The following is a 19,272-nucleotide window of genomic DNA, read 5'->3' as shown; positions in this document are numbered from 1 at the left end:
TTTCGTTTTAATTTGTGGCATATACTTCCAACAAAGAACAAAAAAGACCAGCAAGCCAAGGCCAGACCTATTGGCTTTGCCAATGCTGGTTTAAATTAAGAGTACTTCTAATGTACCAATCCCTTACTACCATTGTTTTAGCTTTTGAGAAGATCTTCGAGAATATGGCTCTTTCCAACACTATACTCCCAATAGTAGTGATAGTATGAGCAATGCTGTGGTTCTTTACCTGTGGTCCGAGAACCCCTGAGGTTCTGCAGCTGTTTTACAAATATAAATTATATAAAAATAATAAATATACAAAGAAGGTAGCAAAATTGAATAGTGTAACACTTTTTCTATATTTGATAGTAAAGTAAACAAAATATTGAATATTCGAGCATTTGTTTAGTACATACTTGTTTCTGAATTTTTGTGTATTGTTTTGACTTTCAAATCCTAAAAATGCTCTAGGACGCACAGACCGGGATTCCAGTAATTATTCAACGGGGTCCTGAGATTCCAGTAATGATGTAGTGGGGGCCCAAATAAGTCAAAAGGTTTAGAACCATGGATTTATGCAAATAAATGAAGTAGTAGGTATGCATAACAGCGCCTACTCTTACAACACTGAGCGCTTAAGCGTTCCATATTTGGAGCATATGTCTGAACCTCGCGCACCTGCACCAACAACCTCCACAACAGTCTACACTCAACACCCTCCCAAATAAACACCCCGGAAGGGCTCCCAGGTACTGATGCAAGGTGGTGCTTTTCCCATAACCTTCAAGGCGAAGAAACACTGTACAAATGTGACAGAACAAAAACAAAATTAGCGTTACTTACACGATCATTAATTCAACCGAATCGTTAACATGTCCACTGCACTACCCTAGGCAAATTCATTTTCTTTTAGGAAGAGCAGTAAAATCAGTAAAGTAGCACCTGGAATAGCAGTGAACGAATGCTGTTCATTTTGTGTACCTTGAATCTATCAGTGTTGTTAACGTTACAGGATGCTCAAGTTAAAGAATTTTTATTTGAATATATTAATACAAAATTGCACGTCAAAATGGTCTCAAAGTATAAAAATAGATTCTTTCACACAAATATACATATGCATAAAACGAGAAACATTTACAACAGAGACAGGTCATATAAATATTTGAAATTGCATTAACATGTTTTTCACACATATAAAAGCAGCAAATAACACAGCGGTAACTCTTCTCGTTACCAAAAGAACGAATTGATTGTATCTTCAGGAATTAAAAGGTGTCAGCGGGCTATCAAACCCACTGTCTTGCTGCCCAGAGCCAACATTAAAGAGTAATCTCCTGGAAAGTGTTTTGCAGTTTTTTGTTACCTCTGCAATCGGCTTGGAATTACTTTTTATTGAGAAATCTGATCTTAAATGATTAGAATTCAGGTGAAGATTATCGCGTCTAGTAATTTCACTTAAATGCTCGTTACTGCATTGTGTGTTTTCCTTCGCTGCATGCGCTGGGCTGTTCAATTCGGGCAGGGTTTGCCTGTCAAACAGCCCTACACTTTTATCTTTCGTAAAAAAGAAGCCGGCTGCTAAAGGCTGCCCAGAGGGGCTACACGGCGGAACTTGTGCGTCTGCGCTCCTCACAGAGTTCTCTCTTTGCACAAGGTGCAGCAGTGCCAGCGAGTTACTGTCCACTTTCTCAAGCTCGCTCGACGTGCTCCAGTCACTTGGCCGGTTTTCATCCCTTACCGGCGTTTCCTGAATATCAAACCGTGGGCTTCTCTCAGATGCGGCTGCCGCTTCTGTAAGGTGGTTGGGTAAACATCTCGCCTGCCTGGTTCGTGTCTGAAATGAAGCCCGGTCCGAGTCAGAGTCTGACAGGCCATCAAGCCAGCTGAAAGTAGGCAAGCTTTGCAGCTTCGTCTTTGAGATGCACGACGCTGGTTTATGACGGGATGTTGACTTTTCAGAATGTGCTCTATTTTTCTCCGTTGCTTTCACTACACCGTCAGCCATTTTGATTCCGTTGCCAAGAGTAAGCCCATCTTTCAAGCCCTTCTGATTTCGTACCAGGAGTGCGGCTTCTTCGGGAGATGCTGATCTAACTTCTGAACTCACCCCACCTTTTAACTTCGGCTCCATGGTGTGAGGTGTGTCCTCCCTGTCTCTGAATTTCGTGGCAGTTTGCTCTGTTGAGATTCGGTCTCTGTTTGTTACTCTCTGGATTCCTGATGTTGCTTCACCCTTCTGAGACCTTGCTATAAAGGAGAAAACAGATTCCGTAATTGGTAAGATGCAGAAAGGTTATTAGGAAAGGTACATTTATTTCACTTGCCCACAGCAGCATAAGGTGGACAACGTCGCATTTCAAACATGTATTACTGAGTAATTGTCCAAAGTTGTACCTTACTGTGTAACTTTGCAGCTTATTATAAAACAATGAAACTTAGGCAAAAACAATTAAAGGGCTGTTAAGAGTGGAACACTTGTAGTTATTTTCAAAGCAAACGACTCAAATGAAATAGAGTTCCACGAGCCACCGACAGAAGTCATAGCTACTCACGAGACAATACACAATGACATCAACTAACTTCGGATCAACCCATCTTGTTACAGTACCCACACACATCGCCGGACCACATCTTCACCACCTTTGATGGCATCAAGTTCAACCTAACCTCAGTCACCCTTCACATAGGACCAGCTACACCATAATCCACTTCCAAATCAACACACCTCAAGCCAACACACAAACCATAGCTGGGGGCAAAATCTTAAAATAAGACTGGCTCAACACCATTCGCACGGACCAACCCAACTTTATGATCAACCAGAACATAAAGAAATTCAACAATCAGATCAAGAAATGCACAGTCTTCCTTGCAATCATCAAACTCAACAAACAAAAAAGAACCAACAGCTAGAGAGAAAGTGGAGAGCTAGCGGCGAAACCACAGACAGAACCACCATCAAAGCTGCACTCAGACAATAGCATCAGCAACAAACACATCAAATAAAGAGTGAAAGTGGAACGCATCAAAGAGAACTCCAACACAGCAAAACATCATTCAACATCATCCCCATCTCAAGAACTGTGTGATAACCTATCCAACTTCCATTGCAAAAGCGCAGACATCTACTACAACTTTGCACACCAACTGGATCCCACAAACTAATCGACAACCTGCCCATCACTAATCAAGAAAACCACCTGACTGAATGGAATGCTCTCAACAGTTAAGAAATGATGAAGAAACTGGTAAAGACCATCCATTCTGGGGCCCCAATAGATCCATACGTCACCATATCTACAACCTCGGTGCATCACCAATCAGCACAGCCCTCATCCACATCCTGAACTCCTTCATCACCTCCGCCACTTTCCCGAAAGTACGCTACAGTCAACACCCTGACCCAAGCCAAATGGTCAACTACCGCCCTATTTCCCTGCAAAATTGATGAAGAAGGCTATCAACAAACAACTCATAAGCTACCTCAAGCTCCACCATCTACTGGACAACATAAAATCAAGCTTCAGAAAGAACCGCAGCACAGAAATGGCACTTATCGCAGCCACTGACATCATCAGGACCATCCTAGATCGAGGAGAAAGTTGTGCCGTCACCCTGCTCGACCTCTCAGCGGCATTCAACACAGTCTCTCACAACACACTCATCAGACGACACAACGTTTTCAGCATCCAAGGACCAACACAAATGGACCAACTTCTTCCTCACGGGAAGAACCCAAAGGATCAGACTGCCACCTTTCACATCAGAGGCCAAGAACCAAATATGGGTAATCCCCCAGGGATCATTCTGCATCCCTAAGCTGTTCCACATATACATGGCCCTGCTTTCTAACATCATCAGAACTCAAGGGTTCACTCACCCTCATCTTTTCTACACAGACGACACCCAACCCATCCTGTACATGGCAAATAAGGCACCAACCACAAGAACCAACTTCACCAACTGCATGATCTCTGTAGCAGGATGAGAACCAACTGCTTGAAACTTAACTCTGACAAAAAAGAAGTACTGGTCTTTGGAAACAGGTACTCCCTGCGGTACACCACCTGGTGGCTCAGAGAACTAGGATCAGCAACTGCACTCTCAGACAACACTAAAAAATCTTGGGATCAATCTGAACAACGAGCTCAACGTGACAGCAAGGGTCAATGCAGTGAGCTCTGCTTGTTTCCACATCCTGCAGATGCTGCAAAAAAATCTACAGGGCATCAGAAGAACCATCACGCAAATATAATCACCAGCAGACTTTACTATGGCAACTCACTGTTAAGTCGGAATTTCTAAGCAGCTCCTGAATAGACTTCCAATCATTCAGAATGCTGCTAAAAGACTCATACTCAACCTTCCCTGTCGCATTCACATCTCACCTCAGGGAGCCCCACTGGTTGCCCATTCACAAACACAGCAGGTTCAAACTCCTCATGCACTCCTACAAAGCCCTACACAATAGTACATCTGTAGAGCGCAACAGAAGGAAACACTTGCACAATCCATCCAGACACCTAATCTCATTCTCACTTTCACTTGCACACACCCCACTCTTAGAAAAGTAGAACAGGAGATTGATCCTTCTCCTATATCGCACCCAAAACATGGAATGACCTCCCACAACACATCAGAGCCGCCTACTCGCAAATGGAGTTTCGCAAGAAGCTGAAGGCCTGACTAACTGAATAATGTTAAGGGAATCACACACCTTCACACATGCCCAAGCCCCTGGATACCATCATGGGTAATTAAAGTGCTCTACAAATCGACATAACAGAACATCGAGAAGCAACGAGGAGGGTGAGCATTGAGTCATCAGCGTAAGCATACACATTTTTAGGTCCTACCTACCAGAGAAAGTTTTGATATTGTATCGCCTGCAGGCAGCTTTTTCCTACATATGCCGCTTATGAACCATCGCAAAAACCTACTGTGGGCTTAGAGCTCGGCCATTGCTTACCACTGTGGTTGGCTTTTTCATTCTTGTTTGCTTCTTATTTAATGGCTTGGCTTCTACTTCTTGAGTTTGTATCTCCCCTGGAGCACAGCATCTTTTCAATTCTTTTGACTAGCAGAATTGTATTATTTTCACGGCTCACATATTGGGAACTACTTTTTTTCATTGAGATCTCCAAAATAGTGAATTTGTTTTCTTGGGCTCTCTCCTTTTGATGTCCTGACCGCGCCTCTTAGACGCAAGACACATGCCCTGCAAGATTTTTCACGTAGTCGTCATCCTCAGATCCTTTTTTTCCCCTTGGGAACTCTTGTTTTTGTTGTGACTTTCAGGTTTTTCTACATGTTCTTTAGACCTTGGTGCTCCTCCGCCTCTGCCATTTCTGGGGAGGAGGAAGAGTCACAAGGGAATCCTGAAAATTCTTCAAGCTACAAAAACTACTTGTACAGGCAGGGAACCACTTCGATTTGCAGAGTGAATATTGTCTTTATTCACATAATGTGCATTGATTTTGCAGTATATTGCTCACTCTTGGGAAGCTGCGTTGAAATAAGGTTGTGGATGCAAATGAGAGCTTTATTACTCTGTCTCTCCAGTGCTTCTTTGTTTCCTTGAATACACTCAAAACAGTGTTTTGTGAAAGTGTACATAGAAGATTGTGTAGCTGCAATACATATATCATTTATGAATACCTTCTCTATGAATGCTAGTTTGGCCCCCCCTTTTCCTTATGGAGCGCGCTCTTGGTCTCTGTCCTACAGCTACGCTAGCGGTTTGTAGCAGGTCTGGATTGTTTGGACTAGCCATCTTACAATGGTCCTTTTGTTGACCAGTGAGTCTCTGTTTGCTGGTATAAAAAAACAAGAAGAATTGGTTTGCTTTCCTGACTGGTCTAGTTTCATGCAAATAGTAGTACATTACTGCTCTTTATACTGCCAGCATGCAAAGGGCTCTTTCTGCCGGCTTGTTTTTTTTTTAGATCATGTAAAAAAAACAACAAAAAAAACGGGTAGTTTTATCGATTGACATGAATATGTGAAATGACCTTTGGTACAAATTGTGTGTTTGCCCTCATCATTCTCTTGTGTATTTGCACGTATGATACTTACCTTGTGAGTGCCTGCAATTAACTTTCCGCAAGGACATGATGGCAATCAAGAAGGCCGTTTTGAATGTTAGGAATTTGATGCCTGTTTTATACATCATCTTCAATGTACGAGTTACTTACCTTCGGTAAAGATGTAACTGGTAGAGACGATTCTAGACTCAGATTCCTTCACGTAGAATTACTCCCAGGCGTGAGATTGGATCCGGAAACTTTTTTGCCACAGCATCCTTTTGCGCCAGGGCGTCATCCGCGCAAGTGACGACAGCGAGGTCACATAAGACCCGCCCCAGCGCGCCTACGACAGTTTTCTCCGGAGAACTTTTCCGCACCACAACGCGGAACCAACATATAAAAAACTTTGGAGCATGGGAACAGTGTGCGAAGAGCAGAAAAATTGGAAAGAAACAGTGACTAACACCACCTACAGTAGTGTCAACACAGCAGAAACCAAGGCAGGGAAAGAAGAAGAAACAAGCAGAGCCCTGCGCACCCACCCTGCCAGCACATAGACAGCCTCTCACACCTGTGCCCCGGAGGCACGGAACATGCGTAAAAGTCTTGGCACACGTAGGACACCCACCACCCCCATCCTGAGGAAGGAAGGGGACCAGTCCCAAGACTGACAGGGACAACAAGCCTCCAAGCCACCCCAACATAGAGGGCACCCACCCACAAGGGACAAGGGCAAGACATGGCCAGATGACCCTGAATCAGAGGATAGCAATGGAGGAAGGGAGGGGAGGGAGGACAGGGATAGAAAGCAATCCGCCCCAAACCTGGAGTAGCCAGAGCAGCAGGGCACCGGGTTACCGGAACCCTGTCCTCCGAAGAACCAAGGAGGAATGAACCGCCCCAGACGGAGCCACCCGTCAAGAACCAAGGCACTGACACAAGAGATACAGCCCCCCACTGGGAGGCGAGTACCGAAGACCAATCCAAGGGTCCTCGCAGAATAGGGGAGGAAGGGCGGGCCGTGAAGGAATCTGCGGCTAGAATCGTCTCTACCAGATACATCGTTACAGAAGGTAAGTAACTCATACATCTGATAGAGACTACTAGCCGCAGATTGCTTCACGTACAATAGATACCCTAGCAATACCCCTTGGAAAGGAGGGTCTGCGAAAGGACCCCACCAGCCAATACAGAACAGAGGGCCCCACAGGGAAACAGATCCGTGGACCAGGGCGAACCACGTCCCTGCCAGGCAATGGGAACCCCTCAAGCAGAACCCCACCGACCTCAAAAGGATGTAGAAGGGAGAAGAAGGCTGAAGAGGCCCGTACACTGACAGCAAAGAAACCAAAGGCAAGGCCGGAGAGGCAGAAGCACCGCACTCCCCACAAGGCAACACAGCTGCTGCCTAATGCCAAGACAGGAAGAGCGGAAGAAGAAGCCCAGATCACCCAAGGAAACGAGGGAAAGGAAGGCAAACCCACTTCAGATGGAGAGCAACCTGCCAGCCAGAACATTGCCGGCAGTCAAAAGCCGCCAGAAGCAAGAAGGACAGCCCGAGGCCCAAGGAAGGCAGAGAAGGCGGCGCCTGGCAAGGGAGACACAGGATCATCCCAGACCTCAGGGCCGGAGCCGGGAGAGGAGGAGATGCCCGAGCACACCACTACGAGTGGCCGAGCACACCACAACGAGTGGTCGGGCACACCACTACGAGTGGCCGCGCACACAACCTCAGGAAGCAAAGCAACCTACATAAACGCCACGGAGAACAGGTACCCGAAGGCAACCAGAACCCCCTAGCAGAGCGGAAGCCCTATGACAGCTACCACTACCCCACATAGGTTGCGTTAAGTCCCAAGATATGGGAACCCTCTTCGGAAGAGGAAAAACAAAAGAGCCACGGGGAAAAAAACACCCCAGCGAAAGGCTTGACAAGCAGCCCAAGCAAAGCAGAATGCTTAATCTCAGGGCCAAGTCTGCGCAACAACTCCGGCAGAACACACATACATAATCAACAAAAGGGCTGTCCAGCAGCCAACAATGCCAAAGTCCCAAGGAAGGACCCAATTGACCACAAAACACACTCGACAGCCAGAGCAACTGGCCTAAGAAGGCCCAGAATCAACCCAACTCAGGAGTCACTAAGGAGGGGACAGAGGAGGAGGGTAAGGTGGAGAAGGAGGAGGAGGATGGAGCCCTGCCTAGAGCCTTTGGATGGCGGGGTCGGCCGGGGCATGGAACAACAGGCTGCCATCAAACGGAAGGTCGATGAGTCGCTCCCGAATATTCTCAGGGAATACTCCATCCCGAAGCCAAGCATGGCGACGGAGAGCGACCGAGGAAGCCATGGCCCGACCCAGCATCTCTGAGATGTCCAGGGCGGAGCGGAAAATAAACGCTGCTAGCTCCCAGCCATTCAACGCATGACGCATCCTCCTGGGACGCTGCAGATCCCAGAGACTCAGCGGAGTCTCACAAACAGGAGGAGACCCTAGCCAGCAAGGTGTTAAGGGCCCGCAGGGCATCGCTGGTCGAGGCGAACATGTTGCGCCCCCAAGAGTCCAGCCAGCAGGCCTCTCGGGACGGCGGAGTCAACAGCGGCGGCAGGGAGGGAAAAGCAGTCTGCAAAGAGGACTGGAGGCAGAGGGGTGGAGGGAAAGGCACGCCGGGTCATGCGGCGCCAGGAGGTGCCGGTGCAGATGATGTTGAGGCACCGGGTCTCCTGAGGCAGGACGCCTCCAAGCCCCCGTCAAGAAAGAAAGGAGGGAAGGTTCAAAGGGAAGTAAGATTTCCCTCCCACCAGAGCCCTGGTGGAGGACATAATAGATGGTCCGCCGGAAAGTGAGCCACCGGGTCACCCATGCGCAGGATGCCTACAGCTGTGGACACCGTGTGAGTGAAGGCCGCACCCGCCTCCATAGAGACCAGCGGTGGAGAAAGCAGCTCCTCCGTGGGTGACGGCTGCAAACTAATCTCCGAGGCCAAACGGGAAGGGCAAGGGCCAGACCTGGAAGTCAGAAGGAGCCGAAGAATGAGGGACCAGCCGCTCTTCCGACGAACACCTCTGCCTCAGGAAGGGTGGGGAGCCGCCCTTCGGCGCCGGTGAAAAAGATACCACTTGGCGACCAGTCTCCGGGGAGGACGACACCAATATACAGCCTGCCTTCAGAGAAAAAGGAGCGTCCGAAGACTAATCCACGGTACGACCCCTGCACGGAGCCGTAGAGTACGCTGCCTGAGGCAGGTTGTCGGCACCATCCAGGGTCACCGGACAAGGTTCCTCCAAGTCACCCGCACCGGAGAAGGGAGCGGAGACCGGAGTGGAACTGGAGTCGAACCGGCCCTGGGGCGTCGCCGGAACGGTGTCGACCTGACATCCACCGAGGTAGCCACCTGTGTGGGGGAACGAGACGGGTCTGGGAAGTGACACAAAGCCCTCCACCCGCGGCAGCACAGAATGAGGCGGAGATAACTCAGCAATCCACGGGGCAGTTCCAGGGACGATCCAACCTCCGGATCACCCTACGATGAGGCAACCGCCTGTGGGGAGGGACGAGAGGGGCCCGGAGAGGGACGAGGGGTCCTCACCCGGCCTAGACTTGGAGCGGGACGAGGAGGGTCCACCGAACCCTGTGGCTCCCCACGGTCCAGCTGCTGCAGGCGCCGTAGCGGGGTCACCTAGGCTTTAGACAGGACCACCTTGTCAAAGGGCCGAGAGGTGCTCAGGGATGCGACCTGAATCCCGGCGACCTTCCGCGACACCACAGGGACCCCTGCGGGAGTTTGCAGCGAGGTAGAGACGCCGTGGTCTGAAGGAGGTGCCCCAGAGGAACCGCACCCCAACAGCACCACATCCTCCAAGCCTGGATCCGAAACAGTTGGCGCCGTGGCTGGAGCCACCGGCGCCGCCGCTGAGGGCTCTGCGCAAGGCGAGGTGTCCGCCGATGCCCCAGGAGGGGAAGGAGAGGGAGACTCCAGCGAGGCCTGCAAAGCCGCCGCGTATGTCTCCATTTGGACTCTTGAAGCCCAAACACAGGGAAACGGTGGATAGGACGATATGCGGGGCCCATCACCCGCAGAGAGTCCACGTCCCCAGCAGGCCGGAAACCAGCCCCTGGGGACAATCTGCGACACTTACCCATCGGGGAGCGACGCTCACGTGACATCGGAGAAGGGCGAGGACGACGACCGCGGCCGTATCTGAAGCTGTCAGCCGAAGCAGACCGAGGGGAGGACGTCGACCTGGAGAGACGCACAGAGAGAAGTTTCATCCAGCGCTCCCACTGCGACTTCGGCTTCAACTGTTGACAGGCCTCACAATCAGTGGTGCCATGATCCTCCCCCAAACACCACAAATAAATAGGGTACGGGTCTGTCGCCGACATAAGACGCCCACAAAACATACAGGTTTTGAAACCCTAAGGCATTCGCACACTGTTCCACATATAAGAAATGGAAGAAACAGGGGCCCCAAACAGTACCGAACACAAACCGGATCCGCGTTGCAAGCGGAAAAGCAAAAAAATGACGTAGGCGCGCAGGGGCGGGTCTTATGTGACCTCGCTGACATCACGTGTGCGGACAACGCCTGGGCGGAGTCGCATGATGTCGGCACGCCCCCGGCGCGCAGGGATGCGGTGGCAAAAATGTTTCCGGATCCAGTCTCACGCCTAGGAGTAATTCTATGTGACGGAATCTGCAGCTAGTAGTCTCTATCAGATAGAGTATTTTATTAGTTGTGTTAGCTCTATGTGGGCATAGGGATACGAGTGCTGATCTTGGTGGGGCCACCTGATTTGCCCATTTCAGAAATCTCTCGATCACCTGTGTATTGTAGAAACATCTTCATATAATCCCCTCAAGTGTAGGCTACTAAGGCAGACAGGTGAAACCTAAAAAAAGTGTACGCTGAACCTTCATCTAACAGCTACATGAGGTACTTGACCACTGTTGTTTCATTTATCCAACTATCTGAGTTTTTCGCTGTCCCACCTATTTATGAACCTGTTCCCCTTTGCAGTGTATAACCTCCTTCTGCTATATAATCTGGCTTCTTTAGGGACCTTCATGGTTCTCTGCTGTAGGAGATCCAGGTGGTAAAACTCCTAAGTACTCAGGAATCATGCTGCATGCCGACGGTTGGTGGCTCCGGATCGTTTACTTGGCCGGCCCCTTTGCATTAAGACCTGGTGAGGTGGAAGACTCATCATCCTGCCTTGTGCCATCTACACCATATTGAAAAACCATGTCTGCTTGGCTCAATAACAGGCGATGAGAATAAACATTATGGACACTTATATGTATATGTGTAACACCAGTGGGATTATTGAAATTTGTATACACAAATCTCACTCACCGGTCTATCCACAGAGGAATCCACTATGACCATCGGTGTGGGTACCTAGATGTGAAGACTTGTGTTCCAAAAAGGTAATTTGTGAAAGATATCTTCTACAATTTGCTGTTTTATCTCCCATGCATGTGAGGAGTTTGTTCGCTTACTTAGCCTCAGTGTTTTGAACTCCTTGTAGATCAACAACTACTATCTAATGTTATCCTTCTCTGGATGGCTCATGTCCAAATGTCCTTGTTAGCACAGATTCAGAAAAGGGGGTGGTGATGGACAGAGTATCTGAATTAAGCAGAACACTCGTACCCAGTCAACAGATCAGGGCTTGATCTATCACCGTTTTTTAGCTCACTGCACCATCCCAGCTCAGAACCTGGTTACATGCAAATTAGTCTGTCCCTGGCCCAGGGCATCATGGGAACAGGGCAGACCAAACTACCAAGCCAATTCTTTTACTGGAAAGGAAACAAGCTTCCGGGGACCGGTTTCTGGCATTACAGCCATCTTCGGCCCGGCTTGCTTGAATCCTGATGGTGCAGTGAGCAAGGGACTCATGTCTGAGCATACCCTTCCACGCTTGTGGTGGACAAAACGATTCAGAAAAGGGGGTGGTGATGGACAGAGTATCTGAATTAAACAGAACACTCATACCCAGTCAACAGATCAGGGCTTGATCCATCACCATTTTTTAGCTCACTGCACCATCCCAGCTCAGAACCTGGCTACATGCAAATTAGTCTGTCCCTGGCCCAGTGCATCATGGGAACAGGGCAGACCAAGCTACCAAGCCAATTCTTTTACTGGAAAGGAAACAAGCTTCCGGGGACCGGTTTCTGGCATTACAGCCGTCTTCGGCCCGGCTTGCTTGAATCCTGATGGTGCAGTGAGCAAGGGACTCATGTCTGAGCATACCCTTCCACGCTTGTGGTGGACAAAACGATTCAGAAAAGGGGGTGGTGATGGACAGAGTATCTGAATTAAGCAGAACACTCGTACCCAGTCAACAGATCAGGGCTTGATTCATCACCGTTTTTTAGCTCACTGCACCATCCCAGCTCAGAACCTGGCTACATGCAAATTAGTCTGTCCCTGGCCCAGTGCATCATGGGAACAGGGCAGACCAAACTACCAAGCCAATTCTTTTACTGGAAAGGAAACAAGCTTCCGGGGACCGGTTTCTGGCATTTCAGCCGTCTTCGGCCCGGCTTGCTTGAATCCTGATGGTGCAGTGAGCAAGGGACTCATGTCTGAGCATACCCTTCCACGCTTGTGGTGGACAAAACGATTCAGAAAAGGGGGTGGTGATGGACAGAGTATCTGAATTAAGCAGAACACTTGTACCCAGTCAACAGATCAGGGCTTGATCCATCAATGTTTTTTAGCTCACTGCACCATCCCAGCTCAGAACCTGGCTACATGCAAATTAGTCTGTCCCTGGCCCAGTGCATCATGGGAACAGGGCAGACCAAACTACCAAGCCAATTCTTTTACTGGAAAGGAAACAAGCTTCCGGGGACCGGTTTCTGGCATTACAGCCGTCTTCGGCCCGGCTTGCTTGAATCCTGATGGTGCAATGAGCAAGGGACTCATGTCTGAGCATACCCTTCCACGCATGTGGTGGACAAAACGATTCAGAAAAGGGGGTGTGATGGACAGAGTATCTGAATTAAGCAGAACACTCGTACCCAGTCAACAGATCAGGGCTTGATCCATCACCGTATTTTAGATCACTGCACCATCCCAGCTCAGAACCTGGCTACATGCAAATTAGTCTGTCCCTGGCCCAGTGCATCATGGGAACAGGGCAGACCAAACTACCAAGCCAATTCTTTTACTGGAAAGGAAACAAGCTTCCGGGGATGGGTTTCTGGCATTACAGCCGTCTCCGGCCCGGCTTGCTTGAATCCTGATGGTGCAGTGAGCAAGGGACTCATGTCTGAGCATACCCTTCCACGCTTGTGGTGGAAAAACCAGTATAAGAATTGGCTTGGTAGTTTGGTCTGCCCTGTTCCCATGATGCACTGGGCCAGGGTCAGACTAATTTGCATGTAGCCAGGTTCTGAGCTGGGATGGTGCAGTGAGCTAAAAAACGGTGATGGATCAATCCCTGATCTTTGGACTGGGTAAGAGTGGTCTGCTTAATTCAGACACTCTGTTCATCACCACCCCCTTTTCTGAATCATTTTTGTCCACCATAAGCGTGGAAGGGTATACTCAGATGTGAGTCCCTTGCTCATTGCACCATCAGGATTCAAGCAAGCCGGGCCGAAGACGGCTGAAATGCCAGAAACCGGTCCCCGGAAGCTTGTTTCCTTCCCAGTTGGCTTGATAGTTTGGTCTGCCCTGTTCCCATGATGCACTCGGCCAGGCTCAGACTAATTTGCATGTAGCCAGGTTCTGAGCTGGGATGGTGCAGTGAGCTAAAAAACGGTGATGGATCAAGCCCTGATCTTTGGACTGGGTAAGAGTGGTCTGCTTAATTCAGACACTCTGTTCATCACCACCCCCTTTTCTGAATCATCTTGTTAGCATAGGGTAGTACTTGTGACCTTGTTCTTCCCTGTTAGTTAAAATTGAACATCATGGTTGTATTGTCTCTTTGTATCTGAAATGTCCTTCTCTTGTCAGGTCTCTGGTAGGCCTTTAATTCTAAGAAACTGTCATCACTTCAAGAATACTTATATGTTTTACTAACTATTTCTGGTTACATCGGCCCCTGATGTTTAGTCTTTTCCTGTGAGTACCCCCCCGCCCCCCACACCCTGTGTGGGTTTAGTTTGTTGTGATGATCAGTGAGGAGGTTGGGTGTTTAAAAAGCCCAGCCACTGTGATGGTCCCTGGACTCCACCACTGCATGTAAGATGCCATTATGCCCATTAGATTCCTCACTGTTAGACACTGTCCTTTCTTGTAAAGGGCAGTTTGCTCTAGTAGTGCCACAATTCTTTTCAACACTGGACAGGCCTTCACCTCTGTAGTGTTTAGCCTTGCCCCAATGAACACCTATTCTCTCTCTGGTACTTGTGATCATTTCTCCATGTTTAGGGAAACCTTAATCTGTGGAGTATCTGAATGACCTGGCCTATGCTCTCCTGGCACTGTGTGAATAACCTCACCTTTACTAGCCAATCGTCTAAGTAAGGGTAGATATGCATCCCTATCTTCATGTGCGCCGCAACTACCACAAGGCACTTTGTGAATAACCTTGGGGCAGATTTTATCCAACAGCTTCGGACCTTGTATTGGTAATATACTTAGCCCATGGCGAGCCTCAGATAGCTCATGTGTCTGTTGTTCATCGGCACATGCAGGTAGACGTCCTTAAGATCTATAGTTGCCATAAAGTCTAACTTTGGCAGGCGGGGGACGCCCTGTTGCAGTGCAACCTTCTTGGACATTTGCGTATGTAGTGCATGGACGTCCAGAATAGGCCTGATGGTGTTGTCTAGCTTTGGTACTAGGAAATAAAGTAGATCCCTTGAGTTTCCTGGTCTTTTGTGACCCTTTTGATTGCATATTTGTTAAGGAAGTCCTTGTTTGGTGGTTATCTTAACAGCTCTATACATTTCGCGTCCATTTGTCATATGTGTTTGTTCTTCATATGGTAAAAAGCCTCACATTCTAGCCCCTACAGGTGGTAAGTGTAAGGTGGGTCTGATGGCAAGTCAGTTAACTGTATGCTCTGCTCCATGCAGAAATCCACCTTTTTCTCTAGCTCTGCCTCAAAAGGGCTGCCTTGCTCTGCTGGGGTAGTGCCACTCGGGTAGTGCAACTAATGCTTTGTGAGCTAGGTTACAGCACAAAAGTAGTGTGAGGGGTGACTGGTTGCGATGCTCCCCTTTCTGGTGGTCATCTCATTTGTGCCGACCCTCCTCAGAAGGGCCCACTGCACTGAAGAGCTGTAATGGCCTTTTGCTGTCTTGTTGTTCTTAGTCATATTCTGCAGTGAGTCGTCCACTGCTGGGCCAAACAGGTTTTCACCTGTTATTTAGGACTGCTGCCTGCATCTCCTGCTTGAGTTCAAAGACTCTTAGCCATGCAGGTGTCCTTAAGGTGTTGCCCTCGTACCGCTGTCTACTTGCTGTATCCACAGCATCCTGTGCTGACTGAAAGCACGTGTTGGCGATTGCTTCACCTACCTGGATGAGAGTTGGCGATGTGCCAATGTGTGTCTGCTGGCCACTCCATTTTGGTCCCACCATCTCCATCTTCTTGCTTTCCCTCTCCCTGTGGTAGTGGGAGCATAGGCCTTTTGAATGCAGGGCAACAATGATAGTCTTCTCCCATATAGCCTCTAATGTAGGGTGGCTCTTTGGAGGAATGTTTGTATTTTTTTCTCCATCCTCTGTGTCAAGTCTTTGGCTACTGCTTATTCCTTGAAGGGTTCTTGTCATTGATCTAGGACACTCCGTAGCACTCAGAGGAATTTCTTTTTTCTTCTATGGTGGTAGGAGAGTCTCCAGCAGAAAACACAATTCAGTCTGTTGCTCATCTAGTTGCACACCAAATGCATCCACTGCTGTTTCCACCAGGGCACTGCACACAACAATGTCATCCAGTAGAGAGGGACTGGAGTGTTAAGTGTCCACCCCTTCTTCAGTAAAGTCGGTTTCTATGCCCTGCCACCCTTCTAGGTCTTGCAGAAAAACCTGATCAAACTGACCTTCTTCAGGGGTTTCTTCATAGAAGAGTTACTCTTCATCCTCTTGGGGCACAGGTGTTGTCAGTGGCTGTAGATCCACCTGCCCCACCTCCTGATCCTTTTCTGTCTGTAAGCTCCATTCCGATGTGCATTTTCTGGCCCTCGTGGCCAATGTAGTTCTAACTGATAATTCCTTTTCTCAGTGGAAAACTTTTTCCCTCAATGTCAGCGTTTCATTCTTGGGTTTCTTTCAGCATTCTCTGTGTTTGTTAAGGAAAAATCAAGATTTCATGAACAGATTTTCGCCCAGTCTTCTCCATTCACGCTCTGCATCCAGACACAACAGTGATAAAAAAAAGAATCTGAAGATGGCGAATATAACAGCGAATATGACGCTCAGGTGTGGGGTTAAAAATGAACTACAAAGATACGTCCGGACCCAACCACTGCATGGCAGAATAATGTACTGCATATGAATTCAGAAAAGATTGTTGCTGGAAACTCCCAACTACAGATTCTGCATCAGAAAAACAAGTTACTTACCTTCAGTAATGCTATTTCTGGTGGATAGTCTCCCTAACTGCAGAGTCTTCACTACCCTCCGCCCTCCCCATTCCGTAGAGTAAGCTCTTTAACATATAAAAAAAGTCCCAAGTTAAAATCCGGCACACTGTTCTGACCTGTTGACGCTCTGCCTAGGAGGTCATGTAGTGAGAAACATATTGAAATGGACATCAGCACGCAGGTTGGCGCTTTTATTTAACTGTGCTCTGTCACTAAAGGAGCGGTACAGAGTGACTGCAGAGCTGCATGATGCCACACACTGGCTCACAGTAGCAATGCTAGAAAGAGGATCTAGCCTGGGTATACTCTTAAAAGTAAACAACCTGCAGTTAAAAGTATAAATCCGAAGCAAGAACTCAGAAGCAAGGATGAGTGTGCCAACTTGTGGTGCAGCCTGATTGGCAGAGTCAGTGGACAGAAACCTGCGCCGTGTTTGAGGCAGACAGTGAGTCAGGAGCAAAATTTGAAGCAGTATGAAGAAACGAATAGGCTACTTAACCTGCTTAAAGAAATTCCTGGATTGACATGCTATGCTTTGATCTTTCATTTAGTGGTTGTGTCTAGAATTGTCTTTTGTTGCTATTGTTGTGGACTTTGTTGTCCACTATTTGTTGGTATGTCTGCTCCCCTCGTGACATCAGACGTGTGCCCCTGAATATCCTGTGCGATTGCCATCCTCACATTTTTGTTTTCCCCTTACCTATCTTTGGGAGGGTTACATATGAATCCAGAAAACACTTCAGGTTGCAAAAGTAATACTACAGGTAAATATCCATTTTGTTTTGCACCTTAGCTTAAATCTTTTTTGAAATCACATGCTGTACATAGGTGGTTGGGTTGAAATTAGTTTATGCTTTCAAACAGGTGTATTAATATCTTCTGTTTCACCTATGCTTCTCGGTTGACTTGAATGGTGTTTGACGAAGGTAAGTATAGGTAACCAAGTAGCTACCATACATATGTTGTTAATGGAAGAGTTTTCCAAAATGAGAGTGATTGATCCTTTTTTCCTTGTGGAGCTGGCTTTTGGTTTCTCCTCTAGTGCCACTCCTGCGTTTTATAGTATGTGTGGCTTGTCTGAACTATTGGCCCCCTTGGTCACTTTTGAGCCTGTGCTTGCTGGAGCAAAGGAAACACAAACTGGCTCCCTTTCTTGATTTATTTAGTTTCTTGCAGGTGGTAGATGACAGTCCACTGCACATCTAACATCCAAATAGCTCTTTCTGCATGTCTTTGGCTGTTGGAAGAATTCAGGCAGCTGGATGGTTTGCTTAACATGGGAGTATGAGATGACTTTGGGAAGTGACAGAGGGTTTGTTTTAATGACCTCTTTATCAATATGTAGGAGGGGTCCTGTATTATGAGTGTTTGTAGCTCACTGACCCTGTAGAACAGGGGACTCCAAACCGGTCCTGGAGGGCCGGATCCATGCCAGATTTTTAAAATAACTGCATGTATCTCAATGGGGATATCCAAAAAATCTGGCATGGATCCGGCCCTCCAGGACCGGTTTGGAGACCCCTGCTGTAGAACAATGAAATGGCTAATAAGAACGCAGTTTTTCATTTTAAGAATTTGAGCCCAGCCTTATGAATTGACTTAAAAGTTTATTTTATTAGACGTGCAAGCACTTCATGAGTGTGGGTGCTCTCCTGTACGGTACCATACCTTTTTGTAGCTTTAGGAATCTATTGATGACTGCTGTATGAAGAAGCTTTTACACATACATCCTCTTGTATAAGTCACTATACCTGATAGGTGTACCTTTAGTAATGTGCGGGTGAGACATTCATCTGGCAGGTAAGTTAGGTATCTAATGACTGTAGTGCTTTTTGTTCTAATGTCCATGAATCGTCGCTTGTTACACCAGTGGACATACCTCTGCCACAATGCCTTATACAATTTTCTTGTGCTTCGAATTCTGGCTTCACTAAGGACCTCTGTGGGAGTCCCAGATGTCCAAGGAGCCAGGCTACCAGACTGAAGCTGGCTACGTGTCCCAGACCATTACGTTTTGAGATGTTGGCAGGTTTTGTGACAGTGACAACTTTATTACTTTCCCTTTCCACCATGTCTGAGAGACAAGTTTGTCATGCCCCTAGTGGTGCTATTAAGGTCATTGCTGTGGGCAATGGCTTGCACTTGTTTATCACCAGTGGTTTCAGTAATATTGGCTGACCAGACTTTTGGCATTTTCTGGTATGCCCCATTCACTAAAAGCCTTTTTTTAGAATGTATTATTTTCATTCCCATTCATGAAAAGTGCTGGATTTGCGCTTAGTCTGTCTCATTGTGCATTTTGTGTATCTTGCAATTGACATGCTCTTAGGGTTATGTGTTTCTTAACAACCCACTACCTAATGCCTTAGGCCAACTTAGACAGCACATACAACCTTTATCTGTTGAGGTAAAAAATTGCAATTATTTGGTCTATCTGGATCTGTATTACCAACTTTTTAAATTTGCATAAAAAGCCTTTAGCACCAGAAAACCTAGCATCAGATGCAACAAGACAGTTTCCATTGGGTTTCACAGACCCGATGTTCAGATTCCCTATGTGGGTTACCCACCCCATGTGGGATGCATATGTGGTGATGGTCACAGAAAGAGTTAGTTATATGAAACAATTGCCTACTGCTATGTTGCCCAGGTTCCATCATGCTATCTCCTTTTGTACTTTCTCTGCAATACCCACCAGATCCTCCAAA

At 47.6% G+C, this 19,272-nt stretch overlaps 1 protein-coding gene across 1 annotated transcript in view; it reads right to left on the bottom strand.

Moving 5' to 3' along the window:
- Positions 1 to 999: 999 nt before the first annotated feature.
- The window catches only part of CEP152 (centrosomal protein 152), an 804,909-nt gene continuing 786,636 nt past the window's right edge, over positions 1,000 to 19,272 (bottom strand). Inside the window, exon 28 of the mRNA XM_086958276.1 lies at positions 1,000 to 2,229. Coding sequence (XP_086814402.1) covers positions 1,241 to 2,229 — 989 coding nt within the window. The 3' untranslated portion in view covers positions 1,000 to 1,240. The remainder of the gene's footprint in view (positions 2,230 to 19,272) is intronic.

The sequence above is a fragment of the Lissotriton vulgaris genome, chromosome 2_1, assembly GCF_964263255.1.
Source record: "Lissotriton vulgaris chromosome 2_1, aLisVul1.2, whole genome shotgun sequence".
In the NCBI taxonomy this organism is placed as follows: Eukaryota; Metazoa; Chordata; class Amphibia; order Caudata; family Salamandridae; genus Lissotriton; species Lissotriton vulgaris.
The sequence above is the reverse complement of the archived record's forward strand: the minus strand, read 5'-3'. Positions and strand labels throughout refer to the sequence as shown.